Here is an 11,666-nt window from a genome sequence, read left to right as displayed (position 1 = left end):
CAAAAAGGCACGACACTGCAATCTCATCCACTATCTTTCCTATTGAATGGAAATTTGCCACATAAAAGGTATCAAAGAACCTTGTACCCACATTGCTTTTTTTTTTTTTTTTTTTCCTTTAGACACTCTATAAAGGAGATACCAAATTAGCTATCCTCCTCTCATCTATCAATCATTATAAAAATAAAAATAAAAAAAATTTGAAAGATAAGTTTAAGTTACATACATCATCACGGTAAGACAACGATCAAGTTAATTGTTTTATCTGTTATTAGCAGATATAATCTAGCTTATTGTTAAACTTACAAATCTTATATTTTAAGAAAGCTTATTTGTAGATATCCTTTGAGTGGCGTAATATAGCTTAAATCTTTTTTGTACTAACGATATATAAGTTAAACTCAAAAAAAGAAAGGAAATTTATGACGTAATTGGTTCTAGTCCAACTTTAAGATTTTGGGTGTATTTTTCCCGGTAATGAGGCGGTCTTTAATTTTGTGTCATACATATCTTACTTTTTGCTTTGCATAGAAAAGAAAAAAGAAAAAGACCAAACTTCCAGCGGACAATGAGATTTTGTAAATAAATAAATAAGACCGCAAAAGCAGAAATCATTTTGCAACATATTTTCTTTTTACTTTCTCCTTTTTCTTCCTTTCCTGCTTATTTTTTCTTAATTTTTGTTGAGGGAAGGGAGCTGGCTTACTGTAACTGTTAGTTTGAAGATTGTGTGGCCCCATAAACATATCTATTTGTTGGCCTACGTAGAAATATTTTTTTCTACAAAGATAAAGGGTCATTATTGAGATTTGAACAGAACTTATCTTATCTTCATTCTATATTTACACTGAATTATACTTCTAGTTTATTATGGAGTGATCAAAATAAGATGATAATATGTACTCCATTAATTAACTAATACAGTTACCATTGATAGCAGTTTATATAAAAACATATTTTATGTATTTGTTGCGTTAGTGAAAACACGTGATGTAAAAAAAAAAAATAAAAAAATCTACCAAAGGTGTTCTAATTCTTAACTACACATTGCACTTTCCTTTTTTCCAGGCTGGCTATGGAACAAATTGCCATGGCCGTCTTATGTGAATATTCGGACAAAATCAAAGAGATTGTGCTTTCTCCTACAAATTGCACAATCCTATATATGAGTTATTCACTATTACTATGTTTATTTCGGCTTAATTTTGTTTTGACACAAGAAAAATGACCCTTCATCTTCTTCTTTTTTTGAACAAAACATTCTAATTTCCTTTTGTTCAGGTAAATGTAAAATAATTGTGAATTTAAGTTATATGCAGAGATATTTAAAGATTCTTTCACATATATAGTAACTATATTGCTTGTCATTTGATTATAGAGTTACATGCAATTATTTTTTAATAACCTAATTTAATTTATATTAATATTTAATTATACTGTTATTGCATTAAATTGAAATTCAATAAATAATTAATATTCACCAATTAGTAACACGTGACATATTGATAAATAGAACTCAAACCTATAGCTTTTTCCCTTGCAATTAATTGCTACGATATTAATATTGTAAACAAGAAGAGCGTTGGAGTAACAGTAGGGTTGCTTCGTTTGACATATATAGGTTATGTATTCGAGACGTAAATTAGCCGATAATGCTTGCATTCGAATAGATTATCTACATCACACCCCTTGGGATGCAACTCTCACCCTAATTTTGTGTGAACACAGAATATTTCATGCACCGAGGTACCATTTAATTTTTTTTAGTATTAACTAGTAAAGAAAGAAAAAGTTCTTAGCATCTACTATTAAACTTTATCCCGTGCATATATAAAGAAGCACATACATTAAACAAAGAGGAAACTATAGAAAGAGACATCCATTATAATTCATCAAATTCAATACATCACCCCTACATTTCCAAATTGACAACTCCCTCTCCTCTTTAGTACTTAAACTTCTATATCATGACACAAACATACTCTGCTTCTTCTCGTGCAATTTTCACTTTAAAGTTCCCTTTTCTTTTCTTCATTTGCATGTGATTTCTTTCTTTCTCTTCTCTAGCCAAGCCATTTAACTCTCTTTTTTCATTCACTACCATTTTTTTTTTCCTTTTCTCTTGATCTCTTTTCATCTTCTTCCTCATCTCCATCAAGCCTTGAACATTGAATTCCTTCTTTTAAATTTTTAGAGTAATTAGCAATAATGTTGCCTCATGATCAAGAGAATAACATCAATGGTGGTTCGAGTAACGTTCTCGTACGTACCCGAATGGATAGCATTTCACTTCAAATTGAACCAACTGGTCCAACAAGTAATGTTAGCCCTCGTGTAAATGATGAAGTCCCAGATCATCAACAACAATCAAACCATGCTAAGTTATCAGTTCTTCGTGAATCATTACGCCCCGTGACACTTAAGGTGCTACCATTTAGTCCGTTTGGTCTTACTTGTTAAATTTAACTTCTATATACTAACACTATAACAGAACTGATTATTTTTGTTCTCGTTTGACCTAAAAGTTCAATGTCATGTATCATCGTTGCTATCGATTATAAAGTTTGTAATTCATAATATTATTTTTTCATATATATATTTGCAGTTTGAAGATGTTTCATACACAATAAAGTTGGAAAGCAACAAGGGAGGTTGTTTTTCTTCAACTCAACAAAAACAAACTCGCATGTTACTTCAAGGTGTGACAGGAATAGTTAAACCTGGTGAAATTCTAGCCATGCTTGGTCCATCTGGAAGTGGCAAAACAACTCTCCTAACAGCTTTATCAGGAAGACTACCCGGGAAATTCTCCGGTACCATAACATACAATGGACAACAATTTTCGAGCTCAATGAAACGAAAAATTGGTTTCGTTACACAAGATGATGTGCTATATCCTCATTTAACTGTCCTAGAGACACTAACATATGCTGCTTTATTAAGGTTGCCTAATAAGCTAACAAATCAAGAGAAAATAGAGCAGGCAGAGTTGGTTATCATGGAATTAGGATTAACAAGGTGCAAAAATAGTATGATTGGTGGCCAATTATTTAGAGGAATTTCAGGGGGAGAAAGAAAGAGAGTTAGTATTGGACAGGAAATGTTAGTAAATCCAAGCTTATTGTTGCTTGATGAGCCTACTTCTGGACTCGACTCGACCACGGCTCAACGTATCGTGGCAACGTTACGTTGGCTGGCTCGAGGTGGTCGGACGGTTATTACAACTATACATCAACCTTCGAGCAGGTTGTTCAGAATGTTTGACAAGATTATTGTGTTAACAGAAGGTTGTCCAATTTATAGTGGAAAAAGCAGCCCTGTTATGGAGTATTTTACATCTATTGGTTATGCTCCTGGATTCAATTTCATGAACCCTGCTGATTTTCTGCTTGATCTTGCTAATGGTATGTAATATTTCTTTTTGTTACCACTTTTGAATTATTCCTTTGTTTATTAGTGTCTTAAGTACTACTTAAAAGTGTATTCACCAAAATAGGTAGAACTCATATGGTAAATCAAGATTCAAGCTCATATAGGTCTATTAAATTGGAACGATATAGCGAAAATTAACTCATATCAGAACTCGTTGTGTTATTGTCAAAAAGAAGAAAATAACCAAGCCAAAAACTAGGTCATGTCAGGAAAAATTACTTAAGTTTTTTCCTTATATAGTAAATCTAATCTAGAATCTTTTCCTACAGTTAAATTGGCATTTTTGTTTTCAGTGAGTTGTTATCTACTCAAATATTATGTCACTACATACTTTTTATTTTATGTACATGTTTCTTTTCTTTTTCTTCTTCTTTATTATTTTCGTTTCTATAATTTCAGGTCAAAGAAACACATTAGAAAGAAAAGAAAATCTATAATAAGAAAACAATCGAAAATGTTGTCCGGAAAATTGGTAAAAGTAGTTGAGATTTGACCTGACAAAAAATTGCAGCCCATTCTGATTTTTTTTTTTTTTTGGTTTTCCACTCGGCATCTGGTATTCATGTTGGGGCCAGACTGAATTCGGATTCGCACCGAAAAAATCTCACATTAGGGATAAAGTGCTCCATAAGAAAGACGATTCCATATCCATAACTCAAATTCGAGGCCTTTGTTTAAGCTATTCTGAGCTTTCTATTATATTTGAGCACACTCATTACATGTTTAATGGGCCATATCATTCCCTAGTCAGTAAATATTTTTGCCTAGGCAGGATTGTCTTTAATTTCTTCCTATCCTTTGTTTCTTAAATTTCAAGATTGTGATAAGTTACAAGGTTATATTAATTTAGCTAATTAATTATCCCAGTCAAAAGTGAAACAATTAGTATCTAATCATATTATAATTTTATCCTTTAGCCCTTTAATTAAGGATGTCCTATCATTTTCTTTTTTACCTTTTCTCGGTCCCATTGTCCTTTGTCGTCAAGTGAAAAAAATCTCCTTAAAAACAAGTTAAATATTCGCAAATTACTTTAAGATTGCCAGTACGATACTTGTTTTTCATGTGCATAATATATAGTTAACAGTACAAGGTTGTCCTTTTGATTTGTCAAATGCAACTTCTATTAATGCTTATCCTACTAATATTTAACTCAAAAAATGATTTAAAAAATGATGCAGGTATTACCCCAGACACAAGACACGATGATCAACATGAACTTGTAGTGAAGCCAGATCAATCTGATAATCAAAGTGCAATTAAGCAGTCCTTAATTACCTCTTATAGAAAGAATATCTATCCATCTTCGAAAGAGGATTTAAACCAAAGTTACAAGCACTCAGGAGGACGATCACCATCAAGAAGTATGCGAAAATTAAATATCTTTTCTTTTAGGATTTAATATACATATACTGTTAGTGTAAAGAATTTTTACACTATCAGTATATTTGACGATTGAAATAGTTCACGAAAAATATCTTTATTTTTTGTATTTGTCAGGTGCTGAAGATCAATGGACAACAAGTTGGTGGCTGCAATTCAAGGTATTGCTTGGTAGAGGACTTAAAGAACGAAAGCATGAGGCCTACTCAGGACTAAGAATTTTCCAAGTCATGTCTGTTTCATTTCTGTCAGGACTCCTCTGGTGGCATTGTGATACTAACCATATAATGGATCAGGTAATGGATCAAGATAAAATTCCTCATGTGGCCTCTAGTTATGTCTTTAACAAGTCTCTCATGTGACGACTTGATTTCTTTAATTTTTTTATAATAAGTGGCAGCGAACTTTGAAATCAGTCCATCTGCTTGCTCATATACTATATTGAACTGTGTGATCGCATCATTTAAAAAATGAAGCTGTTGAAGATAGCAATTAAGTTAGACTTAGTATTTATGTGATGGCATCTTCATTTATATAGATAATTTAAAGTACAACGTTCCCAATTTTAATTTTTCATAAATTTTTTACTACCATTTTCCAAATATCTAAGAAATAAGTATCTTTAGTGACATAAAATTGGACTACTCTTTTGACTGCTCATTCTAATTTCTTTCTTACAACTTATCAAAAATGTTCCTAACAATGTTGTGTCCAACAGGTGGGATTACTCTTTTTCTTCTCAATATTCTGGGGATTTTTTCCTCTATTCAATGCCATATTTGCATTCCCACAAGAGAGGCCAATGCTTATAAGGGAGCGTTCTTCTGGCATGTATCGCCTTTCGTCTTACTACTTTGCGCGAACCGTGGGTGATTTACCAATGGAGCTAGTACTTCCAACTATTTTTGTGACAGTAACATATTGGATGGGTGGGTTAAAGCCTTCATTTCTCACTTTTATGCTAACCCTTTTGATCATCCTATTGAATGTACTAGTTTCTCAAGGACTTGGGCTAGCTCTTGGTGCAATACTAATGGATGTGAAACAAGCCACAACATTATCTTCTGTCCTAATGCTTGTGTTTTTACTAGCCAGTGGATACTACATTCAACACATTCCTATTTTCATTAATTGGTTGAAGTACATCTCATTCAGCCATTATTGTTACAAACTTCTACTTGGAGTTCAGTATTCAAGAAATGAGGTTTATCAGTGTGGAATTGGAAAATATTGTGAAGTAGTGGAATTTCCAGCTATTAAAGTTCTTGGCATTGATAATTTGGTGTTGGATGTGGTGGCTTTGGTTGTTATGTTGGTGGTATATAGGCTTTTGGCTTATGTTGCTTTGAGGTTGTGGCATCAATAACTATAGGAGGTGAGACTTTAGGACAAAATTTGTATTAATTTCTTCTAGTTAAATAAACTGATTGAGATAATATATTAAGTAACCTTGACAAGAAAATCTGTTATGAAATGTAAATTGTACTATCTACTTATTGTTCTACCAACAACTATTTGTAGTTGAATGTTTCCCTCTTTGTTGCTATTATGTTTATTGATTTAAAAGAATTTCAATCGTATTATTATTTCCCTAATTGATGTGATAGAAAAAGAGATGGCAAAGTATCTTATTCTCGAATGACATGAGTAGAACCCAAATTTTATGTCTTCATAGAAAGTTGAGAAAAGAAGAATTACAATATCATATTTCTATGGTACATTATTTCACATCAAGCAAGGATTGCCACAATATTTTTATTCCAGCAGGCTTAATTAAACTTTTTTCATGGAACATTGAAGATATTGGAAGATAAAGGTGGATTAGAACAATATCTTCTTTTAGTTCCGTTTTGTTTAGATAGTTCAATATTATGCATCTTCGTACGATGTGTTATCTGCTGCTTGCTAAAGTTATTTAGTAAAGATCTTAGTATAGGTGGCAAAACAAGTCCATGGAAATATGACCCCTCAACCCGCCCGGTAGACGGGTAAAAATAATATGGGCTAGACAGTTTTCGGATTGGTCATTTAAAAATAGCCAGCATTTGCAAAGTCATTGAAAAATAGTCACTATTTTGCTGCAATACGGAAAGTTCCAACATAATATACTGGAGATCGGTGCACCTATGTATGAACTTTTACCATATTATGCTGGAGCTCCAACACGCGGAAAGTTCCACTATAATATACTGGAGATTGGAGCACCGGTGCTCCAATCTCCAGTATATTATGCTGGACTGGTATATTATACTGGAACTCCAGTATAATATACTGGAGTATTTTTCCAGATTTTGAACAGTATTTTCGTTCAGATTTATCTCTACATTAAATGTGGCTAAATTTCGATTACTTTTGAAACTGTGGCTATTTTTGAATGATCACTTGTAAATTTGGCTATTTTTGAATTTCTCCCGGTAGACGGCCATATTTTCATGGCGGGGTTGTTTTGGACTAAGTATATAGCCTAATTTCACCATTAAGAAAATTTGTCAACGTATTTTTTAAAAGAAATTTCTTTTTTTTTTTGGTTTGATATGTTAGATATAATCTTAATAAAAAAAAGTTTTATTTGGTTATCTAATAAATTTTAAGAAAAAAAATTAGAAACATAATAAAAATGAGTGTATTTGGCTATGATCCATCGCTTAGCTCATCTTAACCAATTCATCACAATTCTAGTAACTATCGGACAAATTAATGACATGGCCATCAATGATTCAATATATTTTTACTAATCAAATTTAGCTCAATTAGCCCTCTGATACCTGCAGTGGTTGTTTAAGTCTGCTTAGAGTTTTATATCAGGCAAATATTTTTAGGTGACACGTCATTTATAATGTCATCTTCTTTTTTTCCTTTTTAAAAAGCCTTCTAAATTTAATTTTTTTGTCATTTTATAATAATAATAATAATAATAATAATAATAATAATAATAATAATAATAATAATAATAATAATAATAATAATAATTAGCAGTAGTAGTATTTTAAAAAGAAAAGAGAAAGTTTGCTAAAAGTACAAGAGGGGGTGAATTGTAACTAATTAAAAAACTTAGTCGACTCAGAAGAGACTTAGTCGACTTCTCTTTATCAGCAGGTTTGACTGACGATGAAAAGTAAATTGCAAGAAATTTAAAGTATAACGACCCGGCCAGTCGTTTTGAGAGTTAGAGCCACGATCCCGTATTAACTGCTTTTCCCGTATCTATTTTCTACTATTGTGACTTGGCGGGAGGTTTCATTTTGGTTTTTGGAAGTGTTTGGGACATTTAGTCCCTAAACGAAGGCTTAAGTATTAGAATTTAGACCGTAGTCGGAACTGTATAAAGGCGACTCCGGAATGGAGTTTCGTCGATTCCGTTAGCTCCGTGGGGTGATTTTGGGCTTAGTTGCGTGCCCGGATTGTGTTTTGGAGGTCCGTAGATTATTTAGGCTTGAAATGGCGAAAGACAATTTTTTAGAGATTTGGAACGGTAATAAAATTTTTGATATCGGGATCGGAATCCGATTTCAGAAGTTGGAGTAGCTCCATAATATTGATTATGACTTGTGTGCAAAATTTGGGATCAATCGGATGTGGTTTGGTTGGTTTCGGCATCAGTTGTCGAATTTGGAAGTTTCAAGTTCATTAGGTTCGGATTGGAGGATGAATTGTATTTTTAGCGTTGTTTAATGTGATTTGAAGACTCGACTAAGTTCGTATGGTGTATTAGAATTGGTTGATATGTTTGGTTGAGGTCCCGGGGGCCTCAGATGTGTTTCAGATGCTCAACGGGTTGAAAAAGTAGACTTAGGCCATTACTGAAGATTTTCTAGTGCTGGTGTAATCGCACTTGCGGAGAGGTTATCACAGGTGCGAGCCCGCAGAAGTGGGACTTGGAGCGTAGAAGCGGAATTGGGCAGGCCAGTCCAGGATCGTAGGTGCGAGGTTATTTCCGCATCTGCGAGGAAGGAACCGCATATGCGGTGAAGGACCGCATGAGCGGAAGAGATTTCCGCAGGAGCGGGCGCGCAGGTGTGGCCCATTGCTCACAGAAGTGGTACTTGAGGACTTAAATGATTTTCGCACCTGCGATGGAATTTCCGCAGGTGCGAAGAAGGTCCGCAAATGCGGTTTGACTGGCAGAAAAGAGCTAAGTGCGAGGGTTTGAGTTCATTATCCATTTTTGGACCTTGGGAGCTCGGAAATTGGCAATTCTTTGAGGGATTTTCAGATAGAGTTTTGGGGTAACGATTCCTTACTCGGTTTTGGCTATATTTCATTAATATATTGTTGTTTTCTTCATTTAATCAAGGATTTTGAGTGAGAAAGTTGGGAAAATGGGGGAAAAAGTTCTCCAATCGAATTTCTGAGTTTTGAGTGGGATTTAAACCTCGGATTTGGATAATTTTGGTACGAGTGAACTCGTGAGTGAATGAGTGTTCATAATTTGCGACTTTCACCCGATTCCGAGACGTGGGCCCGAGGAGGCTTTTTGAGCGATTTTTCAATTTCTTGCCTTAACTTTTATTTCATTAACTGCACTAGTTTCTTGTAGTTATATTTATGTTATGTAATTCATTTTGGCTAGATTTGGGTCATTCAGAGTCGGATATTCATGGAAAGAACATTGTGACTGATTAATTGAGCTTGGTTCGAGCTAAGTGACTTGCCTAGCCTTGTGTGGGGGAACTCCCCTTAGGATTTGGTATTGTTTGATATATGAGCGCCGTGTACGTGAGGTGACGAGTGCGTATACATGTTATTTGTGAAAAACTCAGTTTTCATAAAGCAAAATATCTTTTTTTTTCCTTTAATTGAGCTACCCTAGCATATGTAATTATTCTGTATAGTTTAGAAAAGTATTCCTATGTGCCTTAACTGCCTTATCTGCCTATTTGAACTCTGTGCAGCATATTTTAGTGAAATTTTGTGTTCTTCCTTGAATCAGACTTAGCCTAAATTGCGGTTTTCTTGCCGTCATTGTTGTTTCTATTGGTTGAGGTGCATATTTACTTTGGGAATACGTAACGCTATTCGGGGAGATCCCCTTGTACTGCATATTTGCCACACCCCTTTTTTCACAACTTCACTTAACCCCCTTAAAAATAATAAAAGGATTTTGTAAAGCTCAAAAAGGTTTTCAAATTCGAAAGTGACAAAATTTTGTTCGAAAGAATTTTTCAGAGTCGCCACCTGACATTGGTTTCGGTGTGCCAGGTCACTGTTTTTATAAAATAATTTTTCTTTTAAAACACTTTGGACTCCAAAACTAAATCTGCACCAGAGTTCTAGGTAAAGAAGTTTATTTGACTCCGGGAGAAGGTGTTAGACATTCCCCAAGTCCCGCGAAAGTCACGGTTGCGTACTCGATCTAATTGACTTTTAAAATATTCAAATTGTGGTAAAAATAAACACAGTAAAGCAAAATCAACTATGATGACTCAAAAGACCATCACTTGTTTTAGAAATAAATTCTGTATTCCGAGGTCTTAAAACCCTCTTTTTGCACCATCTCGATTTGCATGCGTAGTCCGAGTGCGTAGCTGGAAAGTCATTATGTGAAAATTTGTGAAAAATGATGAATTTTACTTTTAAAATGAATTTAAGTTGACTTCGGTCAACATTTTGGGTATACGGACCCGGACCCATAATTTGGTGGTCCCGGTGGGTTCGTAGGAAAATATGGGACTTGGACATATGTCCGGAATCAAATTCTGAGGTCCCAAACCCGAGAAATGAATTTTTAAATAAACTTGTTTTCTAGAAAATGTGAGTTTTTAAAAATGAAAAATATTTAGAAGTTGTTAGTATCGGGCCCGTTTTTTGGTTCCGGAGCCCGGTACAGATCTTATATGTGGTTTAAGTTGAGCCTGTGAAATTTGGTAAGAAACGAAAGTCATTTGATGTGATTCGGACCCGTAGTTGTAAAAATTGATACTTTGAAAGTTTTGAGGTTTTTCTTAGATTTCTATGCCAAATTCATTGTTAAAAATGTTATTTTGGCGATTTGGTCACACAGATAAGTTCATATAATATTTTTGAGTTAGTATGCATGTTTGGTTTGGAGCCCCGAGGGCTCGGGTGAGTTTCAAATAGGTTTCGGAAGGTTTTAAATTTAGAGAAAGTTGCAGGTTTTCAGTTTCTGGTGTTCTAGAACTTTGTTCTTCGCATTCGCAGAAGGACTCTCGCGAGCACGCAGGGTAAGTCACGCTGAAGGAATTTTCCTTCTACGCGAACGCGAGAAATAGGTCGCGAACGCGAAGCTTCGGGGTTGCTACCCTCGCGAACGCGGACCTGCTATCGCAAACGCGAAGGTCTTTGGGCCTGGGCAGGGGGAAAGGGATTTTGTTCTACGCGAACGCGTCCACTGGACCGCGAACACGAAGGATCGAGGAGTCAAAGCTTCGCGAACGAGAGCCACTATACGCGAACGTGAAGGCTAATTGGCCTGACCCTTCGTGAACGCGACAGGCCCATCGCGAACGCGATGAAGGCCTGGCCAGTGATTTTAAATCAGTAGCAAAAATGGGCAAAACCCATTTACTTCATATTTTCGAAATTTGGGAGCATTGAGACGATTTTCAAAGAACAATTTCTTCCCCAAAACATTGGTAAATGATTCTAAATCTTTTTCTTTCGATTTCCTATTTCATTTCATCAATTTTCATCCTAAAATCTAGAGTTTTTATGGTAGAAATTAGGATTTTGGGTAGAGGTAGGACTTTTTGATTAATTGGGATTTAGACCTCGTTTTGGGGTCAGATTTCGAAACTAATTGCATATTTGGGCTCGTGGGTGAATGACTAAATGGGTGATCGGGTTTTGGTCCGAACCTCGAGTTTTGACCAAGCGAGCCTGAGGTCAATTTT

The 11,666-nt window shown here is 34.8% G+C and overlaps 1 protein-coding gene across 1 annotated transcript; it reads left to right on the top strand.

Moving 5' to 3' along the window:
- The first annotated feature begins 1,865 nt into the window (after positions 1 to 1,865).
- LOC107779637 (ABC transporter G family member 21) lies at positions 1,866 to 6,359 on the top strand. Its single transcript, XM_016600094.2, has 5 exons — positions 1,866 to 2,424; positions 2,606 to 3,404; positions 4,614 to 4,796; positions 4,933 to 5,111; positions 5,534 to 6,359. Exons 1-5 carry the CDS (start codon positions 2,209 to 2,211, stop codon positions 6,179 to 6,181), a joined length of 2,025 nt encoding a protein of 674 aa, XP_016455580.1. The 5' UTR covers positions 1,866 to 2,208; the 3' UTR covers positions 6,182 to 6,359.
- The last annotated feature ends 5,307 nt before the right edge of the window (positions 6,360 to 11,666 follow it).

The sequence above is a fragment of the Nicotiana tabacum genome, chromosome 16 (genome assembly GCF_000715075.1).
Source record: "Nicotiana tabacum cultivar K326 chromosome 16, ASM71507v2, whole genome shotgun sequence".
Taxonomy (NCBI): domain Eukaryota; kingdom Viridiplantae; phylum Streptophyta; class Magnoliopsida; order Solanales; family Solanaceae; genus Nicotiana; species Nicotiana tabacum.
Note: the sequence above shows the minus strand (reverse complement) of the source record. Positions and strands in the feature narration are given on the sequence as shown.